General features: G+C 39.0%; 1 protein-coding gene across 2 annotated transcripts in view; it reads left to right on the top strand.

The window, feature by feature from the left end:
* Positions 1 to 27,961, top strand: part of LOC149167897 (uncharacterized) — a 402,638-nt gene that overhangs the window by 54,530 nt on the left and 320,147 nt on the right. For both annotated transcript variants that reach the window (XM_089433237.1, XM_089433236.1), the window contains exons 2-3: positions 19,922 to 20,051; positions 20,299 to 20,500. In XM_089433237.1, the coding sequence (XP_089289363.1) occupies positions 19,922 to 20,051; positions 20,299 to 20,500 (332 nt within the window). The remainder of the gene's footprint in view (positions 1 to 19,921; positions 20,052 to 20,298; positions 20,501 to 27,961) is intronic.

Genomic DNA, 27,961 nt, shown 5'->3' with positions numbered 1-27,961 from the left:
ATGGGCTGCAGCGGGGTTGCTGACTTCTGATTTCTGCCGGAGCACCTTTGATAGACCGGACATTTGCAGGCATAGGCATGAGCATCCTTGAATAATGTAGGCCAGTAGTATTTGACCCGCATGACCTTGTGTGCTGTAGTGTTGCCTGCGAAGTGTCCCCCGACTGGTCCGTCGTGGAGATCACGTAAAACTTTATCTGAATCATGTGCCTCCAAACACCTGAGCAATATCTTGTTGTGGTGTTTTCTGAAAAGCACCCCATGCACCAGTTGATATGGTAATGCTTTGAGTCGAAGTGCCCTCTTTTGCCGCATAGAAAAATGAGAGGGTACGGTGCCATGCTCAAGGTACCGGCACACATCTGCGTACCAATAGTTTCTGTCTGAAGCGGGAGAGGCTTGCTCAACGTTGTACATTTTGATTTCTTGCTCCCAGCCTGCGAGCTCTTCTTCTTCCTCTTGCACATTGACTGCTTCTGCTGCTAACTTGCAAAGACCATGACCCTTGATGGTGTGAACTGGTTTGATGTCAAGATCGTATTCTTATAATTCGGTCATCTAGTTCGCCCTTCTCTCACCCAGCTCTTGTTGAACAAGTAGTGATCTGACTATTGGGTGTGGAACAAAGATAATACAATGATTTTTCAACAAGTAGGATCTGAAGTTCTTTACCGCCTTGTATATTGCATAAGCTTGCTTGTCCATGATGGGGTAGTTGAGTTCTAGTCCTTGTAGGCTTGTGGTCATGAACAAGATAGGTCGCTCGTTGTTCAACTCGTCCTTCTGAGTGAGCACAACTACAAGAGAAGTGTCGTAAGCGAAAGTGTAGAGAAAGAAATCTTTGCTGAAGTCTGGACTGTACAACGCTGGTGCTTCTACTATTGCTTGCTTAATACGGGCGAATGCATCCTTTTCCCTTTTATCCCATTTGTAGACTGCATCCTTCTTTATCACTGGGTGGGGAATCTGCGTGATGGTCTGAACCCAGTCTGGACTACCTTGATCCCACTTTTAGCAATAATATGTCCAAGAAGGTTACCCTCAGACATTGCGAAGATGCTCTTCTTGGGATTCAAGGATATCCCGTATTTTTGGCATCGCTAAATTTTTTTCTTAAGGTGGCGCAGGTGGTCTGACCGTCGTTTGGAAAACATTGTTACATTATCGAGGTAGACCACTACGCTCTGTCCAATAAGCTCGCAGAAGGCGATGTCCATTGCACGTTGAAATGTTGCACCCACATTGACCAACCCAAATGACATTCGGTGAAATGTGAACGTGCCCCACTTAGTATGGAATGTAGTCTTTAGCCTGTCAGGCTCTGCTACCAGAACCTGGTTGTAGCCTAAGAAACCATCTAACAAAGAAAACATTTCTGCCCTAGATACTGTTTGCAATATCTGCTCCATGGATGACACTAGATAATTATCCTTGTTCGAGTGCGGTTAAGATTGCAGAAATCCACGCACAAGAGGTTCTCCGCAGACTTTTTCCTTATAGGGACTAAGTTAGATACCCATGTCGAATGTCGCACTTTGTAAATGATTTGAGCATCCAACAACTTCCTCAATTCCTTCTGTATGAGGGGCTCAAGTGTTGGATGAACTTTCCTTAATTTCTGTTGAAAAGGTTTGGCCCCTTCCTTGATTGATATCACGTGCTGGATTATTTATGTGTCATGTCTTGAGATCATTATATGTCCACGCGAATACATCATGGTACTGCTTGAATAAGAAGATGAAAGCTTGCCGCTCTTGTGGTGTACAACAAGTACCAAGATTCACATACTTTGTATCTTTTTCTATCCCCAGATTGATCTGCTCATGCGACAATGTAGAACTGTGGGTCCCCAGAAACGGTTTTGTAGGTCATACAACTTTTCCAGTGATACCACACCCATGGGGATGAGGTTGCCTTTGCTTGTACTCGCTGTGTTCTGTCGAGTCTGCTCGTGCTCATCCTCGTCAATTGTTGCGTCTTTGAATACGTCATCATTGGCCATAAAGTACAATATCTCTTGTTGGTAACTCTTAAGACGAGGTGACACACAATGTATAGTGTTACGTACCTGACGCGCCACGATTTCAGAGTCACCTACCACTTTCAGGACAACAACATTGAGGTCAATGGCTTTTTGTTAGCCCACGACGAGTGCTTCATACTCTGCCGTGTTTTTCATGCACTCAAATTTCAAGCGACTAGAGATTAAGTGTTTTCTTTGCAACGGGTCTATTAAAACGCAACTAGCTCCAAAGCCCTCCCTTGTTTTGGATTCATTGAAGTACATGGTCCACATATCATCTGTACAGGGACCGCTTATCGCATTAGTACTACTATTGCTGCTGCTGCTGCTTACTGTACAAAGTTCATTATTGTCAGTTGGACATGGAAGGAGGTCCAACTGTGTGTCTAGTGGGGTTGGGGATGGATCTGCAAGATAACACCCCAACTATGTCTCTAGAAAATAATTGCCGAAAACAAGTTCCGCGAAAGCCAATGGTTCGTTATGTCCATCCAAAGGAGTTACGTTGTGCTTCATGTATCTCTCTGACAGTACCCAAATTTGATTATTCTTGCCCTTATACGGAAGCCATAGGTGTGACCAGTCAGTGGCAAGCATCCTTGCATCTTGCTTGACGTGTCTCTACTTAGCAATAGCCCATATGCTTCCAAGATGTCCACAATTACAATGTTGATGCATTGATGAACTCGTTTGTCAGATGATAACCGGATGATCACATCCTTGAGTTCACCAATTGCTGGAACACAAGTTCTGTCTAGTTGGATGATCTGTGCATCTGTCTTACTCCATTGAGCATTAATCTTCTTAGCCACGGAGAGTGGCATGACATTAACCGATGCACTAGAATCAACCAAGCAATTGTGTACATTGAAGTTAAAGATTTCAAATGATAACAAGAATGGTGGGCAGAGTGAGTTTGCCTCCAAGTGGAGTGCATTGAGCACAGATGCGAGAGTGTCAACAGACTTACTAGATCCCTTGTCTGAAGAGGTAGCATCACTAGTAGAATTTTGCCCAAGTGCTCGTAGAAGAATGTCCCGCTAGTTCATGATTTTTGTGAGTTCAAACAGAGAGATGTTCGCATGAACCTTCTTCATGTCTTCTACAATGTTGTATTCTATTACGGGAAGACTCACCGAGGTGTCCGGGGGTGGAACTGAGTTTATGGTTTCCGGTGGAATGGTTTTGTCTTTACTGCTGGTGGAAACACTTTTCGTTGGAACTATTTTCCCGGACTTGCTCTGAGTGTTCTGTGTTGAGTTAGCTGGAGGAGTCATTTTTCTTAACAAATTTTCCTTGAATTTCTGTTTCGGCACCTCAATCACAGTGGTTGGCCCCTAACTTCTCAAGTTGTATAGGTTATTCTGCTTCTGGGCCAGACCATCACTCGGAGGCTCTTTATCAGCAATGTTTTTCTGGGCTGCAAGAACATGCTGATACATGTTTACCACATGCCCAGTGCTTGGAGCTTCATCAACTGTAGCAACTTCTTCTTCTTCATCGTTAGGCTCAAGCTATTCATCAATTGTGACTATGTCAATAAACTATGCAGCAATAGTACTCATTCCTTGGTTCCATTTTGGGCACGTCTTTTCCGAGTGATGCTCGCGGTGGAACCTGCAGTATGCATCTGTGCCAATTTTCTCAATGTTCAGAACCATATTGGAACTTTGCGCAGATTTTGCTGGCTGATCGCTGTTGCTGGAAGCTGCATTCTTCTTAGGTGGGTACTTGGGGGGCTCGCTGCTCACGGTGGTCTCGCTTGTCCTCTGTTTGAGTTTAGCCATTTCGGTGGTCAGGGACTTGACGAGACAAGTAAGGCTTTCAATATCGTTCGTTTCCTTTTCTTTGGCCTTGTGTTATGAACATAAATTATGTAAAAATAGATAAAAATAGATAATAAATAATAATCATAATAATATATAAATTATATAATTAAATAATAATTAGTTAAACAAAGAGGCATGTCTCTACAAACATGACTCTTTGTGAAAGGGTACTTACCAAAGAGTACTTACCTGGCTATATATACAGGACCCTCATTCTCATTTGTAACATCCTACATCAATTCTTTAATACAATATACACTTTACAATCACTGTCCTACGATGGATGTCTTTGTCTTTGAGGTATTTTAAATTAAATATTTTTGCCGCGTATACGACTTTTGGTCGTTATATTGGTATCAGAGCCACGTCTGATCCCGTATCAAAGTCACTTTTGATCTCGGATTTTAGCGATTAAACTCCGTCAACATTGTCGCTGTCAAGACTCAAGTGTTTCGCTACAAACTCGAAGGTTCTCCAATCCGCCATATTCATCTCTAGGCCTTTGGCCATTAAATATATATATATATATATATATATAGAGAGAGAGAGAGAGAGAGAGAGAGAGAGAGAGAGAGTCTGATATATTAAAAATAAAGGAAAAAAAGCAATATTAAAAAAAAAAATTAAAAGAAAAAATAGTGGAAAAAAAAGAGTTGAAGAGTTACCCGTAGTTGCACACCGCCCACATTACCTTGTCAACCAGACATAAGTCACAGGTATTCATTACAGTGTTGTTTTGCCGCGCAAACCATTGACCCCAATTTCGCACCCACGTTGTCATTATCGACCTACTTTCATTTCAAATTTCTTGTTTGCATTGCCGCCTTTGCCACACTGCAATTGCACCATCGTCCCTGCGTGTGCTCTGCCCCTACCACGGTACGCTGTCTAACCCATCGCACACCTCCGCTACAACCTGTCCGCTAGTTCACCCACTCCCACTGTAATTCTGTTTGACAACCTGACCAACCACGGGCTCCTCCATTTGTGTCTCCCATTTACATCACCGCCAGAGTTTCCCTTCTGCCGCCTAGAACGCTATCCGAACGTTGCTGTCAGAATCCTCTTCGCTGGTCGTTTTGGTGACTGTGGGTCAACAGTCACGTTTGACACTCAAACTGCGTGACTGTTGTGGAATAGTCTCAACCCCTTTGAATAATAATTTGGTACATATTAAAGTTACAAACAATATAATTAATTAGCAAAAAAAATATTATTATTATTTAATTAAAAAAAATATATGTTTAAAAAAAATATATATATATATATATATATTAATTAATTAAATTATTTAATTAAAAAAAACAAAGGTTCAAGGTTATTTAAAAAAATAAAAGGCAAGAAGATAATAATATTTATTATAAGAAGCTAGGAAGGGGTTACCTTTAAACCTTAAGCTTAGCAACAAACACAAAAGAAAGTTCATCACTGAAAAAAGTAATTTGAAGATGAACAGAGAAACTATGGAATCCATACACAACTCTACATTTTGGACCAGATGTCCAGTTTATGGAGTAGGAGATCGGTATTTTTCGATTTTTAAAAATCGATAAATACCTTGTCCCAAATGTCGAAGATTGTTTACTTTAGAAGAATATCAAGATAATGCTAGACACAAATTAAAAAATTAAAGGAAAAAGTTGCAAAACTTAAAAAAAAAATGAAGCATCAGAAAAGAAATATAAAGATCTCCAAGATCGGTTTCATAAAAAGTCAACAGAAAACAACGAAGAAATTTGGCATCTAAAGAACCACAATGAAAAACTTCTTGCACAAGTCAAAAAGTGTAAAACTAAGAAACATAAGTTAGAACAAGAAAAAGAAAGTTTTGACAAAAAATTCAACGAAATTCTATCAAAGAAAGAAGAGGAAAATTTATGCTTAAAATACCTTAACAAAAAATTATTAGAACAAATCAAGTGTTTAAAAGACGAGAAGCTTGAAGGCCAAAATAAAGTTGACTCAGAAAATGAGGAATGCTTACGTCTCAAAAATCATAACCAAAATCTGCTCAAACAGATTAAAAAACTTAAGGATGATAAGAAATCATTGACGAATAGGTTCGAAGAAATTGTCGCAAAGGAAGCATCAAAATCGCTAGATGTAGTAGTCCAAGTTGGGGAAGAAGAAACAAACACCGATTCCACTAATCTCACAGTTCAGGGAAATCCAGATTCTATTGAAGTGAAGTCGCATGTAGAAGTTGTAGTTCAAACGATGGACATTCCAAATGGTGATTCAATCACCAATTCAACAACAACAACACCTGAAGGAAATAAGGAAACATCCACTAACATGATAAGGGAAAGTCCAACCAAAAGAACTATGTATCGACATCCGAATCACAAGAGAAGACTTTCCAATCAATCTACATACTAGTATCATTCAGAAAATAAATGACAAGTTTATGTTTCCAAGAACACTGAAGTTTGCAGAATTCGGTTCCACAAAACGATTCATCACAAAATTTGATTCCGCAGAAGATCAATCTAGGAAGGTCCGATCTGTTTTCAGTATGACAATTTTATATATCACTCCAAGGATCATATCAACTTGTATCGACAAAGATGACTGTCCTGAGATGAGAAGACACTCGTAGCAGACAAAGAGATCAAGTCCCTTTCATCAACAAGCTTTGAGGACAAAGCTTTTTGAAGGGGAAGGCAATGTTATGAACATAAATTATGTAAAAATAGATAAAAATAGATAATAAATAATAATCATAATAATATATAATTAAATAATAATTAGTTAAACAAAGAGGCATGTCTCTACAGACATGATTCTTTGTGAAAGGGTACTTGCCTGGCTATATATACAGGACCCTCATTCTCATTTGTAACATCCTACATCAATTCTTTAATACAATATACACTTTACAATCACTGTCCTACGATGGATGTCTTTGTCTTCGAAGTATTTTAAATATTTGCGTTGCATATACGTCTTTCGGTCATTACACCTTGCTCATAGAGGTTTGAAACCTCTCACTGGCGTCCTTGGAGTCCTTGATGGGTTCATCGTATGTGATGACTCCAATAGCACGTAGGTCCTTCTCTACGACAATAACCTCTTCATAGTTTTATGTTAGAGTGGGTTTCGCAGTTCGCTTGACAAACCGCGCAAGACTGGTTGGCATGGTAGAAGTGTAGTAGTCGATGGTGATGGAGTCATGAGGTTTTGTGTCGTCCGAAAACTTGTTCAAAATATGGTTGAACCTCTGATTGAAATATTTAACCTTTTCCTTCTGCTCCATCTTGAGACTACCCAACTCCTTCAGTAACTTTAACCTTTTCTTTCTGCTCCATCTTGAGACTACCCAACTCCTTCAGTAACATGGTAGGGGTCTTATCTTCAACAAATTTCTCAAGAAAGATCCTTTTGAATACCCTCCAATTTTCACTGGAGTTTGGAGGAAGGTTTTGGTACCATACAGCTGCTCTACCATCCAAGGTACATGGAAACAATGTACATGCAACGTCATCATAACGTACCTCAAGTGTTTGCAGATGTAGGTGAAAATTGTCTAAGCGATCTTTCGCCTTCACTGCCTTGTCAGGGTCATATCTCGTTAAGAGCTTCTCTGTGTGTGTTGGAATCTTGTGCAGGACACACAAAAGTGCTAGCAGGCCCTGAGTCATCCAATCCATATTTTGGTCTGTCATGTCGTCTTCTTCATCGTCCTCCTCTTCCTCTTTTGAATTTGTTGGTGCTAGACCTGCCAACATTCAGGGGACCTCCATGGTATGAGGTCCCAATCATACCTCACACTGTTTGGTGTAGGAGTCCCATCCATTATAATGGTTCTGTTGCCAAATACTTAAAGTTTTGCCTCGGCTCTAGTTGTCAGCACGAGAGAGTAATGCAATGGTATCTTCGAACAACAAGGTGAGTGTGCAACGAACTGTGTCTAGGTTCTCTTATTGCAAAAGGGGGGGGGGAAGTAAGGCTCTAAGTGAGAGATAGTAGTACCACCTAGGAAGAGACACACATGAACTAGAAAAGTTTGTCCAACATCCAGCGGATGCAATGGTCGTTACAACCAATGAACAGGGAAAGATTTGTCTACCATCCAGAGAAGTAGTCCACAATGGATGTGACGGTCGTTATAATCGATAAGTAAGGAAAGGTCTGTCTAGTATCCCGCGGAATAGTCCACAAGGATGAGACAACAGTGACAACCATTACAACACATTCCCAACAAGATAAGCATTAAAACAATCGAAATAGTTCAACTATCTTAGTACATGTGAAAACAAACATGAAATATAAATGCTCACAGAATAGTCTTACAAACATCCATAAATCATGCATGGAAATGTACTGGCCTAAAAAGACTTTGTAATTAAGCAAAAGTTCCAAGACACATATTTACATTGTACATCACTAGCCCCAGTAATGGGACATTGGAGCCACTCCTTGCTCCTCAAAGAATTGACTGAAACTCTCTATGCTTTACGGGAGGAGCCAAGGTGAAAAGTCATTTTCTCATACAATGAGGGGGTATATATAACCATGGGGTGATGCTTGACCCTTGTGACTCTTTGACTACCCTCATGATTGTTCAACTTCCTATGACTTTTCAACTGACATGACTCTTCATGTTCATGTGTGTCCATTGGACTTTCACTTTACATTACATTTGATTTACAATATACTTGGTTCATAATAGCGATGTGGCCTTTGACAACTCATGACCCGACTTGACATGGCATTGCTGACATGGATTGGCTTGCTGTGGTGGCAATGTCAAGCCTCTGTCGCTGCTAAGTGATAGATGTGTTCTTGGATGTGCTTTCTCTTCTTCTCCGCATAACTTAGTGATGCAGAGTCTTCAATGATCTTTGGTCTTGAGAGGTGGTTGCATACATGTGCTCCTTTTGCTTGCTCTTGATAGGTCTTTTTCTGTCTAGCTGTAAGTGAGTCTTCAACATGTTTCCTGCTTCTCCTTCTTCATCATCTCACCATAATCTAACTGTGTACATGTGCCTGCAATTCACTCATGATGGGAAGACATCAATCCAAAAACTCCCTAGTCTAAGATGATGCATTGTTATCCAGGGACTGAGCCTGGATAGGTGACATGTTCCGAAAGAGGACCCAATAACTGCACACTGCGCAGTTCCAAGTGACAGGGAGAGTGCTATGAATTAAATAGTCATAAATATATAAACATAGATTTAAATTTAATAAATAAAATATTAAAATATTAATAAATTAATAATTTATAAATAACTTAACATTAAGTTGTTTAATTAAGTTTATTGAAGAGGCATTAGTCAAAAGACATGTCTTGTATTTGGCAGGGCTAGTCAACTCCTATATAAGGAGAACGCCCATGGCAATGTAAAACTATCAATTCATTATTCATTAATAAAAATATTACATTTGATTATTATCATGTGAGTGATTCTGAATGTTTTAAAGCGTGAGTGAACAATCTAATTGTTTCAGTGGTATCAGAATGTCCTTCCTGGGCAGATGGCTATACAAAGGCACTGTTCACTCGACACCCTCGTTCTTCTCTTATCACACAACACCATCTCTGTTCGCTGAGTGGCCCGTCCACGACTTCCTGCCCGACTCCCCGTCCACTGCCACCATTCGAAAAACTTTCGCCCGCTGCCACCATCCGAGCAACTCCTTGCTACTATTTTTCTTTCCCACTGCCGTTGCTGAAAATCGCTCTCCGTTGCGGGTATGTCGTTGTATGTTCGTGACAGTCCGACGCGCGTGGCTAGTAATAGGCTGATTGCTTTAGTCAAGGCGAATAATAACAACGGACGTCGGTTTACAAACCCGTGCCGACATCAATTGGGTGTTGGTTATCACGCTCGATTGGGTGTTGGTTATCACGCTCCGTCCAAGGCCACGGTCAAACGACGACTCGGTCAAACTTGATGGTTATTCGAATTATATATGGGAATCACATAATAATAAGAATTACTTTAATAATTATATATTAAAAATATTATAATATTATTATTATTATTAATAAAAAAAATTATTATTAAAAATTGTGTCTACTAGGAAAAAGAAGTCCAAAATGGGAAGCAACAATAACGACGACGAAATGAAAAAAATTCAAGAGGACATCAATAAGTTAAATAAGCGCCTTGATAATGTCAAGAAGTTAGTAAATAGGACCAAGTGGCCATTGATATTTCATATTTAAAAAACATGATGAGTCAGCATTTTGGGAAGACTAATCCACCCTCAGCCACACAGAGTCCCAAGACTCTGGAAGGCGAAAATTCTCCAGATCATGAGTTCCTGATACATGAGAGGCCACAAATATCGGAACTACACTTCGAAGGAAGTTAGTACTATACAAAGTCCCCCGAAAAAAACCACCTTAAGATTAAAAGAGAATTACCAAAATATGATGGTAAGGATCATAAAGGCGCCATTGTATGGGTAAACAAGATGGATGCCATTTTCAGAGCAAACCCACCAATAGGTCAACAGGAGAAGGTCATGACCGCTTCCAACTACTTGGAAGCAGAAGCATATGATTGGTTTTTATGGTGGTCTACTAAATGTGCAACTCGTTCGTTCAATTGGCAAAATTTTAAAGACGCTCTGCTAAAACGGTTTCACGACGAGGAAGAAGATGATGTTTACGAAATATTCGTTCACCTTAGACAAAAGGGATCAGTAAGTGAATATACTCATGAATGGGAAGTATTAGCGATTAGACAAAGGGGATTTTGAGATGAAGAGTTATTAAAAATGTATCATTGTGGCCTTAAGGATTACATTTGGGAAGAGTTAAAATTATATAAACCCCAAACCATTAAAGAGGCCAGACACGTAGGAAATATAAACTCCATAAAGCACCACATGCCAATAACGAAAAACTAAACAGTTACTCCAAGGGGAAGCTAGGTAAACCATCGTTAGAGAACACTAGCAAATACTTTCCACCACCAATGCGCAATAAAGGAAAACAACAATCTAGTGTTGAAAGGAAAAAGGATGGCAAGTGCTGGAAATGCAGAGACAAGTATTACGCAGGACACAAATGTGCAACACAAAAACTTTACCACTACAAAGCAAAACAAGAAGAAGAATCTTCAGAAGACATCTATGACGAAGAGAACAATGAACAAAATGAAAACTCTAATCCAGATACAGAAGAGGATATGCTAGGAATTTTTTGGCAACCATCATAGGGATAGCTCAACCGCAAACACTAAAGCTTAAAGGTCACATCAAGAAGCAAAATGTTATTGTTCTAATAGACTCAGAGAGTACGCACAACTTCGTAGATGTCAATGTTGCAAAAAGACTGAACATTTTGGCTTACCTTATAATAGACTTAAAAGTTATGGTACCAGATTGGAAACGAATAGATGGAGTAGGCAAGTACCATAAAGTAAAATTGCAACTAAGTGAATACGAAATGGAGTCCAGTTTTTATACAGTCCCCTAGGAGGAGTAGATGTCATTTTAGGGATACAATGGTTACAAACACTAGGCACTTATTCTGCGAATCACCAAAAGCAGTTCATTAAATTCAAATGGGATGGAAGGAAGTATAAGCTGTTTGGGTTCCAAGCTCCACCCACTCAAGTCATCTCTGCTCAACAGATGAAATAACTTATTCGCAAGAGAGCCCCAACATTTGTTGCACAATGTCAGCAATTAGAGTTATTATCGATAGAAGGGACTCACCAGCCATCAAAACTTTCATCCTTGATCCAGGAATACGAGAAGTTTTTTCAAGATTTGCCAATGAAATTACCCCCTGAAAGGCAAATTGAACACATCATTGAAGTCAAACCAGACTCAACACTAGTAAACGTTAAACCGTATTGTTATCCTCATCACCACAAGACAAAAATAGAACGATTGATATGAGACCCGAAATCATTACGAAAAGTAGAAGTCCATAGGTTGCACCCGTAGTATTGGTCAAGAAGAAGGATTGGTCCTTCCGATTATGTATAGATTACAAAGGGTTAAACAAAATCACTATCAAACATAAGTTTCTGATTCCGTTCATTGATGAAATGCTAGATGAACTACACGGTGCATAATACTTCTCAAAATTAGATCTAAGATCAGCTTACTACCAAACACGAGTAAGACTAGAAGACTTCGAAAAAACAACATTTAGAACTCACGAGGGGCATTTTGGGTTTAAAGTTATTGCATTTGGATTAACAAATGCGCCAACCGCCTTCCAAGCAACCATGAATGAACCTTTTCACCCATATTTGCAGAAGTTTGTATTAGTTTTCTTCGATGATATTCTTGTTTACAGTAAGACATGGAAAGAGCACCTCAAGCATCTGGAAGAAGTATTATCTGTATTAGAGAAGAATCAGTTCTATGCCAAGTTATCAAAATGTACCTTTGGGCAAAAAGAAGTTGAATACCTAGGACATGTTATATCCAGGGAAGGAGTCAAAGTGGATTCCAACAAAATCAAGGCAATCAAAGAATGGCCCAAACCTAAGAACGTATCCAAGCTAAGAGGACTTCTAGGTCTAATCGAGTATTACAGAAGATTTATAAAATCCTATGCACATTTGATAGCGCCCCTGACCAATTTGTTAAAGAAGAATGCTTTTCAGTGGAATGACCAAGTAGGTGAATTCTTTGTAAATTTAAAAAAAGTAATGTCAACCACACCGGTACTAGCGACTCCTGATTTCTCCAAACCATTTGTAGTCGAATGTGATGCTTCAAGATTTGGAATTGGAGCCGTGTTAATGCAGGAGAATCACCCTATAGCATTCGAGAGCAGGAAGCTTAATAAACGAGAAGGCTTGAAATCAACATACCAAAAGGAGATGCTCGCCATCATACATACTTTAACGAAATGGCACCAATACTTGCTCAGAAGTAAATTCTCAATCCGAACCGACCACAACAACCTTCAATTCTTACTTCAACAAAAGACATTATCAATCGAACAACAAAAGTGGATGGAAAAGCTGTCAGCTTTCGACCTGGAAATATTGCACAAAAAGGGAAGGAGAATGTTGTAGCTGATGTGCTCTCACGTAAGGATGAAGACAACACAACATGTGCTGCCATGTTAGTTGTTCCAGAATGGTTGGACGAAATACGAGCCGAATATGCCAAGGATGAGGATTGTGAATCTATGATTAAAAATATCAATCAATATACCAATTTCGAGTGGAAGAATGACATAATATGGTACAAAGGTAGAATTTACCTAACACCAACATCAAAATTTAAGATGAAAATTCTAAAAGAATCTCACAATTCGCCTGCAGCCTGACATGTCGAGTTCTTCAAAACTTACTACAACATTCGACAATCATTCTATTGGAAGGGCATGAGCAAGGAAATTTAGAAATATGTTGCAGAATGTGATATCTGTCAAAGGAATAAGAGTGAAAATATCCCAACCCCGGGTTTGTTACACCCGCTACACATTCCCAATCAGAAATGGGAAGAGATTTCAATGGACTTCATAGAATGACTACTTGTATTTTATGATAAGGACAAGATATTTGGAGTAGTCGACAAGCTCACTAAATATGCCCATTTTATGGCTATCAAAAAAACTGACACAACTAAACAAATTGCGGAGATATTTTGTAAAAACGTATACAAACTACATGGGTTTCCCAAAGTCATAGTAAGTTCAAAGGCAATTTTTGGAGAGAATTCAGCGACAAGGTAGGAATATCCCTCAACATGAGTTCAGCCTATCACCCCCAGACAGATGGTCAAACTGAAGTCGTAAATAAATGCTTGGAAACATATCTTCGTTGCTTCGTCACTGACAAACAAAATAAATGGACTCAGTGGCTACACTTGGCGGAATGGTGGTATAACACCACCTACCATACGTCGGCTAAAATGACACCTTTCCAAGCTCTCTATGGTTATGAGCCACCCAGATGGAAGGACTTTGCACTACTCGATTCTAAGGTTCCAGCAGTCAAAAACCACTTAGAAGAAAACCAAAGAATCATTAACTTATTAAAGGAAAATCTAATCATGGCACGTAATAGAATGAAACAACAAGCCAACCAACATTGCACTGAAAGAGAGTTTGAAGAGGGAGATTGGGTCTTTGTTAGGCTCCAACCTTATAAGCAATTGTCATTAAAACAACAAGGAAAAAATAAACTATCACCTAAATATTATGGGTCGTATCAAATATTCAAAAAATAAGTAGCGTAGCTTATGGGTTGAAGTTGCCAGATAAGTGTCGAATCCATAATACCTTCCATGTATCAAATCTCAAGAAAGTACTAGGGCAAAACCAGATAGCTCAAATGGAGATACTGGAGACTGATGAAGAAGGAAGAATCGTCCTAGAACCAGAAGGTATACTCGCTACCAGGGAGAAGGTATTACGGTCCAAGACAATTAAGGAATACCTCATCAAATGGAAGAAATTACCAGAGGAAGATTCATCTTGGGAGTCAGAACGTTTTCTTCATCAACATCCGACCTTACCTATGCTTTGAGGACAAAGCATTTTTAAGGAGAGGCAATGTTATGAATTAAATATTCATAAATATATATACATAGATTTAAATTTAATAAATAAATTATTAAAATATTCAAAAATTAATAATTTATAAATAACTTAACATTAAGCTATTTAATTAAGTTTATTGAAGAGGCATTAGTCAACAGACATGTCTCTTATTTGGCATGGCCAGTCAACTCCTATATAAGGAGAACCGACATGGCCATGTAAAACAACCAATTCATTATTCATTAATAAAAATATGACATTTGATTATAATCATGTCAGTGATTCTAATGTTTTAAAGCGTGATCAAAGAGTCGAACTGTTTCAGAGAGAGGTTGGTCACTGAGACTGCGCAGAGCGCAACTCAAGCTTGACTGAGGAACTTCTAAGCACAATCCTCACTGAGGGGAAAAATTGCGCAGGGGCCATTGGGAGACAGGATTGCGTAGTTGAGACAGTCAGTGGCTGATGCGAGATGGGACCCTGGGTGACAAATCCGCGCAGTTTTCAGAGACAAAGAGCACTGGGCAGTAGAGAGACCCAGAGGGCAGATCTACGCAATTCTTGAGGTCAGTGAGCTCCGGCTAAGGGAGGACACTGGGGACATTTCTACGCAGTTCTGGGAGGAAAGGCAGGTTGGGCTCTCTACGCATTGCAGGGTTCCAGCAGGCAAGGGGAGAAGCTTGAGGACTGAGATTGCGAAGTGCGCAGTTCAAGTCAGGTTGGGAGGAGTTACTGCGCAATTTTGGGGATGAAGGGAGGTTGCTCAACTCTAGAATTGCCCATTGCAACTACTCTGGGGGCAGGGATTACGCACTGCGCAGTTCCAGGCAGTAAGGTTGCATCACTTAGGGCTGATACTGTGTAGTGTGCGGTTTAGTCGGGGTTTGGTGAACTAAGTTGCTCGGTCAAGAAGATTTTCGGAGAAATGGCTAAGTGCGGAAGGAAGGTGAACTTGTGTAGAACTTGAACTTTGTGATCACACACTTAGCATACTTCGACGACACGACAACATAGACCACCGAAACAACAAGACAAAGCACTACCCTCTGTGAGACTATCTTATAACAAGAAGTGACAAGTGCGACACTTGAGTTAGACTTTAGGACGACTGTGACGACACTTGTGCGACAGTGCTTAACACTTTGTGTATGAGTGCGATGGGTGTTTACATAGCTAGGACAACTCGAATACACAAAGACCAACCTTTGAAACCACCAGAAAAGGTCCACAAGCACGACAAAACAATCAAACATGCCAAAAGACGACAGTTGATCCAACAAGAAAAAAGGGGTGAAAAGACACTGAGAAAGCAAGTGAAATGAGCTCAAGTGTTTGCAACAATCAAGTGAAAGACCAAGGAAGGCTCCGAAATTTGAGTGAAGGCCAAAATTTTGAGGGGTGTTGCAGTTGCTACAACACCTCCACACCAAGTCAGCTTTCCAAATCTTTGACCTCTTTCCAACAACACTTGCTTCCCAACAACTTCGACTATGCAACAACTTTCAACATCAGGCAACAACAAAACTTGGAAGACTTAGATTTCCCAAACTAGGGCACGAAACAGAGAGAGAGGTACCAAAATTTCAATTTTCTTTTTCTCCTTAGACTTTACCCAGCTCGCACTTCTTTTTGCTTCCTTAGACCTACTTCGCACTTCTCCAGCTTCCTTAGAGATATCAAACTAGCTTGAGATGAGATGTGCCAAATGAATTCGACTTCCTTCTATTTATAGGCTCCAAGTGAGGTCGAATTGATCTCTTCTAGACTGACTTGGTGTGGAGGATACATAAATTATATTTGACTCAATAGTAAACCTTTTTACATGATTCAAAAGCCCAAGAAGAGTCTCTTTGAATGTACAATGACTCTATAAACTCAATATTAATCCTAGGAGTCCACAATGGGGACTTTGACTAATATAATGATGACGCAAGCATGAAACCCATGCTTTAATAAGTCATTGATACAATAATAAAAATTCTTTTCTTTATTCTTTTGACAAGTACATTTCATGATGATGCAAATACATTATTGAAGACTGAACTTAGTTACATTTTCCAACATACTCAAGTTGAAGAGATCTACAAATCAAAGTAACTTGAAGTCTACTCATCCAAGAGAAGCAAGATCAAAGACTTTGTTATCATCATCAAAAGATCTAAGGTGATCTACGTCTCTTTGGAGCCAAGGATCACTCTTGAAGAAAACCATCTTCATCAAGGAGAAGTTTTCTATTATCTATATCATCATCAAATTCAAGGAGGGAACAAGTTGAAGGAGTATCTTCACAAGTAAGTATATTTATGTCTACATCTGAATTTGTCAAAATGTCTTTTTGCAAGGAAAGCAACAAATTGGGTGGGGCTTCAAACTTTCTTGCATGCAAGAAGAGGACAAATTTGAATCTCATCGAAAATGAGGTCACAGAACATATTAAAGGCTCAATCACTAAACCTCCAAAGGAAGATGCTCAAGCACTTGCAAGGTATATGAAAGGGGAAGTAAAGGCTCAAAGGATTTCATAGAATCCATCAAGGATCCCCTCATTCCATATGTATCTAAACTTGAAACTTCAAAAGAAATATATGACAAACTAGTAGAGTTGTTTTCCGTAAGCATTGCAGGAGAATTCATCTTATTAAGACAAGAACTCTACAAGCTGAGGATATCAAAAGAAGAAGGAATAGCCTTATATTTTATGAAGATATCTAAAATAAGGGATCAACTCCAAGACTTGGGAGAAATAATGTCTGACAAGGAGATGACCACCATAGTATTAAATGCACTCCCTGAGGAATAGTTTACAACAAGCATTTATGGGAAGAAGGAAGCTACTCCATTCAAGGATCTATGGTCACTATGCAAAATTGAAGAAACCAGGTTGAAGGCAAAATCTGATGTAGGATCAAATGAGAAAACTCAAGCATATGCTGCTATGGCAAAGAGAAAAGGGAAGTTTGGAAAATTTGGTCCTCAAAAAAGAAAGAAGAATATGGCAAAGATTCAATGCTATGGATGTCAAGAATATGGGCACTACAAGAGAGATTGTCCTAAACTCAAGAAGGACAACAACAAAAGAGGAAGAGAAGAAGCCCATATCACTGAAGAAGTGGAGGAAGCTGAAAAGAAGAAATCCAAGAAAGAGGAAGTAAAAGATCTCTACTATGATTGAGATAGTCTTCCTCATCTAGTTCTTTTCAGTTTCTATTTTCAAGTTTTCTGTTGTGTAGCTACCATGGTAGGAATTACTGAGAAGCATGATAGGATACATCAAGGCATCATAGAAGCATACAATTGAAAGCAAGAGCTTGTGACATCATCATAGAGAAGCATGAAAGATAGCTGAAATAGAAGTCTATGGCAGTCACCTATAGAAGGATGTAACTCTTGGTAACCTCATTAGAAGCATAAGTAAGAAGGAAGTCATCTAGTACAAAAGCTCACCATACATCATTCAAGAGAAGCATTCGCTGGATGAGGATGATCAAGATCCTCTGTTGGAATCTTCACCTATTAGAAGAAGCAAGTGTCTCACCGATAATTCCACCTTGTATGGGATTCATGGAATGATGGTATGATGCCATACGAAGTGAACCAGGTCAATGTCCTAATCATCCTTCCCTTACTTCATCAAGGCCATTCTCAGAGATTTAGCCCTTAAAGATCCCATTTCTCCCATTTAGGACAAGGCACTAATCATAACTGTGTTGATCATCCATTTTCTTAATTAAATTTATTTTTTTCTTATTCCTAGATGTCTAGGGTTAGCTACTAGGGTTTCCATGTCTATAATTGCATAGAAGTGAATTTAGGTTTGATGTTTATGGTTCATAAAGTAGTAATTGCATCAATAAATTATATAAAGGCAAAATCTAGCATTGTTGCTTGGTGAAACCTTCCCCTTTAGTGCTGATGTCTTCTTTATTTTCTGTTTATGCATGCTTTCAGCCATAAAACTAACACGAAAAGCCCCTAATTCTTTGTCTATTTGAAGCTCTTGCTCCCTTCGTTGATATTCATTTAAAGGCCTTTTCCCTTGGAAGTTTATGGCATCATGCACCCTACCATTGAAAACCATCAAAACCCTAACTTATAACAGCCATCTATTTGGTCTAGGAATAGAGTACTTACTTTGGCATAGAAAATCTAGGCCTTCTAGGCTTTGCCAATATTTTATCCTGTTCCGTAGACCTCATATCCATTGCCTTGAACCATGGTAATTGAATATCCATTTAGGTGATTTAGGGAAGCCTCCCTTGTGGTGAAATACCACTAAAGAGCAGGAGAAAGGTTGCTGAGGTGACAGTGGCAACCCTTTCTCCCATTGCCATAAGGTCTGGTTCTGCCTAGTGGGGCTTTGCTCTAGGCCTGTTAGACTTTGCAGCAACAGTTCCTTTATCACAAGATACAACACATCTTATCACAGGATACTTTTGAAACAGAATATCTGCAGATGATTGCATTTCTTGTTCTCCTCTCTAAAATGGAGGTGTTGTTTCACAAGAATTAGTCCTTACCCTAAAATTGGTGATCATAATCTTGTACTGGTTATAGATTCAAATTGATATAAAGGGTATGACTGGCAGCATATGAGTAACTTGCATGACTGACGCTATACAGGTAACCTTGCATGACTGCTACTGTATGATTGTCTTGCATATAAGAGTATGACTCGCACCATGAGTGACTTACATACAAAATAAGTACCACTTGAGTACTGAACTTTCTTTCATTTTATATGAGTGATGGTGATCATGCTAAGGATGTGAAATCACATATTCATGAGCTAGGACCATGTCTGACTTTTGCTACATGGATAATGGTGATGAATGTCAAGTGGTGCTGAATGTGTTTACTTTCCACATGGGAGGTTTGGTGTTGGGCATATTTCATCCTTCTTGAGATTCCCAGTCTTTTGATTTCTAGGTACTCCCATTGTCCAAGCAGGGAGCAATGCACGCTAATCACTTCATTTCTATATAAATGTATATGAACTTGTGGTTATGAGGTGTCAAGAAGACCAATCTGTTGTAATAGGTAGTGATTTACCTTTGCCTTTGGCCTTCATTTGTTCATTTTGGGTGTTACAATTCTTATATATTTGCCAGTGCCTCTTCATAATGTGACAAGTTGCCTGTCCAGAATGTCAATTCAGAAGTAACATCTGTGAGGTTATGTTTTGAACTGTTAAGCAGACGTGGAGAGAAAACCTATTGATATGGTTATTCCTTGTATGTTGATGATGCTGGTGGAGTTGCAATAATTAGTTATGTAGCCTTTTTGTCAATTGCACACTTTCCAATTTTGCAGGAAGATTAACTAAAAACTTTCATACTGTGTGCTTAGGCTGATATAACACATATACCTTGGAAATTGTTTTTACATGCACTATTTATTGTTAAGCATCTGGTTAATGAAGGTCATCTTTTGATATCTCAAATAAGTTCAGATCATGCTTACATGGTTTTGTTGTATGTTAAAGAGGTATACATATGACTAGTCTTCTTTTTCTTAAATTTGATCATACGTGTCTAGTTATGATGTTATAAATGTGGCTAATATGTTTGCAAATTATGTAAAAATAATGTTTCACCAGCACTATTATCCAAAAGTGCTGAATCAATTGTTGAAGCTGTCCTCCGAAGGGATCCATTTGAAGGTGAATTTATTCAGGCAGTTCAAGAAATTGTCCACTCTTTGGAACCAGTGTTGTCCAGGCAGCCCCAGTAAGTTTCTCTTTTCCTGTAAGTTTTTAAAACTTATGATCCACAGATATAACCATATCAATTAGTTTTAATTCCAATAAATTAGTTGGAAGTGGATGAGGGGCATTCACGCCTTCAGTTTCCTTCAAAGATGTTCCTTTGCTTTTGAAAATGACATTCTGCAACAATTAAGTTTAGAGATTTGCTGAAATCTAATTTTTAAATAGAAATCATCTGTTCTGAACATCATAAAATTTTTGATGGACAGATTTGTCAATATCCTGGAGCGCCTTTTAGAACCTGAGAGAACAATAATTTTTCGTGTTCCCTGGACTGATGATAAAGGTGACATGCATGTGAATAGAGGTTACCGTGTCCAGTTCAGCCAAGCCCTTGGTCCTTACGAGGGTGGCCTCCGTTTTCATCCTACAGTTAATTTGAGTATCATGAAATTCCTGGGACTGGAGCAAGTATGAAGCCAGCCTCTGCTTATGACCTGAAATTATATGGTCTTTCTCATTTAACTTGAGATTTGAAAAGGCACAAATGAATCATTTATAACATAGATTTTGTGAACCATGGATCTTAAGATTATTGGTCCGAGATACTTTGGATCCAAAGAGATTAGAAATGACTGAGTCAATTCATGTATAAGAAATTATTTTTTGGAATTTTAATTTTTGAATAAGTTATTTGAGCTTATAGTAAACAAGCTTAAGTTCCAGTTAACTTAGAAACATCTCTGACCCGTGTTTCTACTTCATAATCTAACCGCTTGAGCTTTTGTTGTTATTTGAATCTCTTGTCCCATGTTTCTTATACCATTTTGTTCAATAGAGACTTTCATTGAGCAGGGTAACCCCAGGCTTTTACATTAGAATTTGCTTAAAAACCTTTCCACTGCTCCATACCCTCTACTATATAGAAATTTTATGATTTGAACCAGTATATGGGGTTTGGCATTTTGATTGCCTTATTGAATTGAAAAGCATGAAACAGTGATATACCTAATTAATATGAAATATAGCTAATAATTATTATCTAGAGTTATGTCCTGGAATGGTGTAGCCATGTCTCTTATGTCCTATATATATGATAATCTTGTTGACTGCATATCGTTATATCTTGCAAGTAGGATAGAAGACAATGGAATGCACCTTCTCTGACATCCATTCCTGGCATTTTTCTAGTGGAATCCAGTAAATTTGGTTTTGTATTGCTGGAATGGTGAAACCCAGTTGTTGAGATTGTGTGTTTCAGGTACCCTGGGGGTTTTTGATGCCTTTGAATTGATCTGTGGCATCAGTACCATCCATTTCAACCAATTTTCAGGTGTGTTGGGCTGGTTTTAGCTTGCCTGATTCCAGTGAGGTGTCGATAAAGAAACATCTGCAAACTTGATTGAGCTTAAAGATTGAATTTTCTCTACTGACTCAATTTTATTAATTGACAGATCAATTGTAGTAGCTAATGGATATATTAGTACACAAGTTAAGGTCAATAAGGTATGTCCTAAAATCAATGTTCCACCAAGTTTCCAGGACAGGGGGATGCGGGAATGGGGAGACGCATAGGCGGACGTGTGGGAGCACCCCCAAAGGGAAATTCAAGGGGGACAGGGGACATCGGGGTGTATATATATATTATAAACATGATTCAAATTGAAATTCAATAATGAAATACATTGATTCATACATCATACACTATGTTGCATAGGTTTGCGAACCTGGGGGTGGGGTTCTCGAACCCATCTTAGGTTTGTCCCCAAGTACCAAATTCGGGTGCTAGTGCTTTTGAGAAGAACCCATAAGAACCGGGTTCTCCATTAAAAAAATTTGGGTTCTTTTGTCTTGACGGGTATGGAGAACCCTGATGATGGGTACCTGGAATGCCAAAATCAGGTTCTTTGGGGTTCATTTTAGTTTTTATTTTTAAAATTTTAATTAATTCAATGGGCTTCCCCTAATATTCCAGGTAGCTAGTTCTTCATTTCGCGAGAGGAATTGGAGTGCTTATGCCTTTATCCATTAAGTAAAGAGAAATAGGTTGGCTCGAAGAAGGCAGAGAACTTATGTACATTCATAGCACACTTCGTCTCGTATCTCAAAAAGACCCTAGGTACAAGGAAAGTCCTTTCAAGAGATGGGACCAATACACAGATGATGCTATGTGTGTGGAGGAGGAGATACAACCAAATGGCCTTATTGAGCTACCTCTAGTTGCTCTGGATGAGCAGGAGCCTTAAGATGAGAGTGATTCCTTCTTGGAGAGCATGCTAACTTAAGATCTGAGTGATGCTGATGACATGGCTTGAGGAAGCCATTGTTCACTATTAGCTATTTTTATTTTAGTATTTTAAAATTTCCTAGTTCTTGTTTGGAGATGCATTAAGGAAATTTTTGAATGTAGTATGACAATGGACATATATCATGATTCTTATTAATATGTAAACTCCAATTTGCACTTATATCAAACTAGAAATTTTGAAATTTGAAATTTCATTGTGAATGTTGAATGTTCAATGATGTGCATGTTTAAATCATAAATATTTTAGTTTTCTTGTTTAAAGTTGAAAAATATACAAATTCATACATATTATAATTTATAAAATATAATGTTTATATCTATCTATCTCTCTCTCTATATATATACATACATTATAATATACCCCCGGCGAACCCACGCACCCTGTTTCAAAAAATGATGTACCCGTACCCGTCCCCGTCCCCAAACCCACGTCTTTTGACAACATAGATCATACATGATTCAATGAATAGAAATAGTACAATATTGTTTGCATCTATTTAAATTCATCATTCATCATTCTAGAATCTACATTGATTTAAATTCATTATTTATTATTTTAGAATCTGATTAGAACTGAGCAAAGTGGTATATACTAAAATATGAAGATTGGAATAGTAAATTGAAATTACTCAAACTCAAAAATAGTAAAGAGTGATGAGTCAAAGACTCAGTTTGAGGTCATCTATATATAGAGCCAGGGCTCAAAAGTTAAAACTGAAAATGAACAATGGACAATCAGCCAATATTATCCGATCCGGACCGGTCATTGAACTGATCAACCCCAAAACCAAGAACCAAAACAAAACCGGACTATAAAATTGGTTGAGAAAAAAATACATAAATATTCAAATTTGGAAAAAATATATAAATATTCATGTGCATCCATATCATATCCAAATCATTTGGAGAACACACAACAAAGACATAGATTTGCACTGATAGCAAGGGCGGAGTGATAGCATGGAGGACACCAACAACTGGGTTTTAGCAGGAAATTGAGAGAATTTCCAGAGAAATTCTTCACGAAGATTGCAGTTGTTTCGAGAGAAGGAAGGAGGCCGAATTTTTCTACAGAGACGCCACATTAGCTAGTGTGAGTTGCAGGGCAGTAATTCGATTTCTAGTTGTCGGAGGAAGTGCGAGTTGTTGGAGGCAAAGGTAATTGCCAGAATGAATTTCTGAAGGCAGTGGGAGTTCTAGGAGAGGTTGTGCATATTTCCAATTTTGCTAGTGCGTGTTGTTGGAAGGAGGTGCAAACTACACAGAGGAGAGTCGAGTTTGTTGCAAAGGTTCGATTTGGCCAGTATAAGTGGAGTAAAAATATTGCCAGAGCTTTTCCATTGAGAGGTAAGCAGTCTATGTATTTCTCAATTGCTGAAGATTATTATTAATAATATAAACCCTCATCTGCAGAACTTGTTTTCCCCACACTGGGTTTTTTCCAGGGACATTTGTCCAAAAATATCGGTGTTCATTATATGTGTGTGTGCAATATTTTCTCAGTTCTTGTGGTTTATTTAATTTTCGTGAAGTTGTAGTAGTGTTTTATTCAGTATTTGCCGAAAATAAATTGCATAAGACAAATAATCAATTTGATAGGAGAATAATAACTAGTTAACTACAAGTTTGCAACATTATTAAAATTTCACATGGTATCAGAGCACATCTTGTTGAAGAAAATGTAACTAGGTTCAGTCTTCATAATGACATGATCTTTGTAAATGATGAAATGAAAGAAATAAAATTATTTTTGTATGCCTTGTTGCATGGGTTTCATGAGCAAGAGGTTTATATATTAGTGGCTCCCATTGAGAGCCTTAGGATTTATTATTGAGTCAAAGAGTCAAAGTCATGTATGAAGAGCTCTTCTTGAGCCTATGTTAAATGTATACAAGTCTATAGAAATGTCTAACAACCCTCCAAAGACAAGCACAATCCCTCTTGAAGAAGTCGGCCAACAAATAGAATTAAAAGAAGTCATGTCGGCTCATATAAGGAGACACATCGGTTCACTCGGTCAAGTCGGCTTATTATGGAGACGAAACTACTATAAATACCCAGCTAGGGTCTGTGCAAAAGGACAGTCACAACAACTCGGATTCTTTGTAATTTTTGAATGGTACAGGTCTGAGATTCTTCGCATTACAGTGAGGTTCAGTGTTTCGGATGGAGGAGCATCTCTGTGTTTTTCGGATGGGTATCACAGAAGATGATGTCTCGACCTCCTCACAGTGAACACTGTCTCGGCATACTAAAACGCAGTCACAGTCTCATGTGTAATGAAGAGTAGTACACCCTCGGCATACTCTCTAGACACAGTCACAGTCTCGGATGATGAAGATCTCGGTGATCTCACAGTAAACACTCTTTGTCTCGGCCTACATTCTAGATGAAGTCATGATCTCGGCATAGATGTTATCATGGTGTCCATAGAGATACAATCATGACCTTGATGGAGAAGATCATTATCTCGGTGGATCTAAGTGCAGCTCTCATACACATATATATCTTAGATCTCGTTGTTATGGTGAAGATCTCGGTGAGGGTGCAGCAGTAATGATCTCGGTGGTGCAGTAGTAATGATCTCGGTGTTGCAGCAGTGATGACTTCAGTAGCAGTGATGATGATGATCTCAGCAGTGACAAAGAAGAGGATTGGTGTCTTGGTCTTGGAGTGGCCTAATAGGTCAAGGGTCATGGTCTTGGTATTCGTCAATTGGAATCTCTATAAGAAGAATTTGTGCGGGTTTTCCTCTCAAAGAGTGAGAGGTTTTGGCCCTGGCTCATAGCCTACATGCTGTGTCTCTTGTCTACTTTTGTTCATGCATTGGTTACTGTTTGAAAAAAAATAACGTTAATAATCTAAACAAGAAGAAGAACCTAATCTAAAGAAGTTAAAAATGCATTCACAAGTAGTTACTAATGAAGAAGAAATCTCCTAATGCCGATGCCCTAGATTTCTTCAACACATCTGAGGGCAGAAGGGTCTGTGCATGCACAAGAAGAGGAAAGCTGAGGGTTTAAAACCCAGTTTGAGTTCCTCAATTTATTTGGGTTTTGCTATATTTCTAAGGGTTTATAAAATGGCCTCAACATGTTTGATAGATTAGGACGGATTGGATGGAGCCTCAAATTTCATTGTTTAGAAAGCCAAAATTTCCTTACTGTTGGAAGAAAATGGTCTTTAAGAGTATGTGACCAATGTGATCGCTGTTCCAAAGGATCCAACACAACTTTCAACATAGCAGAAGGAAGATGCCAAAACATAGAGGATAAACCTTGATGGAGTCAAGGACCATATAGTTCTGCATATCGCTGAGTTGGATAGAGCAAAGAAAATGTGGGACACTATTTTGAGACTATTTCAGGATGCTACCACCAACAGGAAGCTACTTCTTAGAGAAAAGCTGAGGAATACCAAAATACAGAAGCAAGAAGATGTTACCAGTTACCTCACCAGATTTAGATTTGTAAAGGACGAGTTAGCTGTAGTGGGAGATAAACTAGATGATGATGAGATGGTGCATATAGCCCTGAATGGCTTTACAAAGTTGTGGAAGTGATCAATGGACGAGATACATTACCGGTTTGGGATCAATTATGGAGTGATTTCACCGAGGAGGAGCTAAGGCTTAGTTTTGTCAGTGGCAAAATAATAGGACTCAGAGGAGTGAGGAGCAGTAGGAGAATGTGGCCCTAGTAGGGAAAGGAAAAGCAAAGAAGGGGTCTAGCAAGGGATCGAACCCAAAAAGTGAGAAGAAAAAGAAGGACCTTTCAGAGGTTAAATGCTATGGATGTCACGAGTTCGGTCACTATGTTAGCAATTGTCCACAGAGGAAGAAGATTGAGAAGAAGGACAAGAAGTGTTGACCTAGATTGTCAATATGGCAATATTCTGGATGAGTAAACAATGATGTGAAGCCAAGCAGAGCGGATCCATGAAGAAACAGGAGCAAGAAGCCAAGGAGCAAAGCCATCAGGGAAGCCATCAGAAGAGGAACACATCAGAGGAGTATTGCAGAATATCATAGCAGAGAATATCGGAAGTCACAGGAGCTATCAAGAGAAGCATATCGGAAGATTTCATCGGAAACAGGTTATCAGAAGCCATCATGAAGCCAAAGTGTAAGAGGAAGAGGTCATTGGAAGCAAAGAGGAACATATCAGAGCAGAGAATATTGGAAGTTGTCAGCCGTGGAGTCATATTGGATGGCGTTAAGAGATGAACGACGGAGATGAGTTTTCATTCTAGTGGAAAAGGAATCCGGAGGAGAGCCGTGGAGCCGTCGATGGTAGAAGATCTATGGTCATTGGAAGCAAATCAATTTGGGGCGTTAACCAAGACGAAGGGCGGATTTAAAGCTATAAGCGGGATTTCGGGCAGATGCAAAATGGTAAGTGGTATTTAGAAGAGCGCCCGATTCCATTCAATGGTTGACATGTAGCAACTAGAGAGAGAAAAACCACTCATTTCGGGCGGGTAACTCTCGTGCAAGTAGTCCACTCGAAATCGCTGTAGACTGTCGGATTTTGGGGGTTGAAATCTACAGTGGAGAATGAACCCGATAAAGTTAAACCTCGGGAACTGTGTCTGAGCGGGTTACGTCATCACCATTGTAATACGCCCTAATGCTATATCGCGTCCGCTGTATCGAAGGTTATGCATCGCAAGTTATAAAGGAATGCCACACTATAAATTGCGATTGCAATATATATATATATATATACAGACCTGACAGAATTATTAAAAACAGTTTATAATCATATTGCATCCAGTAGGGGCAATCGGCAATCGACCATCAGCGATGTTATAGGAACGACGTATAAAAGACCTCTAGAAACTTGTGATTGCGATTGAGATAGTGATGTGGCTGGTGGGACCACCCATTATATATTTCTAACTATGTTCATGGGGCATCGACTAAGTTGCGATTGTGATTGCGGGATTATTAATGTATATTGTATGAATATTAAAAAAAAAGGGCGCCTCTCTGATATTTTCTTTAATATGCAACATTATTGTAACTCGGCCTCTCTTCCACATTAACGTGTCCTGTGAGTATTGATGGATTCGAAGAGACAGAGGAAGCTGAAAGATCAAGCGAGCGTTGAGGAAGCTGAAAGCAAGGAGGAAGCCAAAGGTCAGGCGTATCAGGCATATAAAACAGAGAACAAGGAAAGTTTAGTGTAGCTGGCGAACTGTAAGAAAAAAAGGAAGCTGAAGTTTTGGTAGAAGTGGAAGGAACAGGAGGACAGAAGTAAGTCTTAGGTCCAACAGGGTTGGGAGCAGAGAATTACAACCAAACAGATCCAGACAGTTTACAGCAAAGGGTTGGATCCCTTGAGGTTGTTGCCTCAGAACTGAAAGGATTGGTGTCCTCGGAGTTGGTGCTCCTAAATTCAAGGTTGGTGCCTTGACAAGACAGAGTTGGTGCTCTGGAGGTTGGAGCCTCACAAAGAGTCCAAGTTGGTGCTTGGCAACTGATTGAAACCATATATATATATATATATATATATTGTACTTGATTTATTGCAAAGATCACATTAATAAAAGCATCTATTCCTGTTATCTATTTTTGTGTTCCAAATATAAATGTTTTTTAACTGATAAAAATAATAATTGAA

The sequence above is a fragment of the Pinus tabuliformis genome, chromosome 5_1 (genome assembly GCF_031772625.1).
Source record: "Pinus tabuliformis cultivar Carrire ecotype Pingquan chromosome 5_1, CPIR1, whole genome shotgun sequence".
Classification (NCBI taxonomy): Eukaryota; Viridiplantae; Streptophyta; class Pinopsida; order Pinales; family Pinaceae; genus Pinus; species Pinus tabuliformis.
Note: the sequence above shows the minus strand (reverse complement) of the source record. Positions and strands in the feature narration are given on the sequence as shown.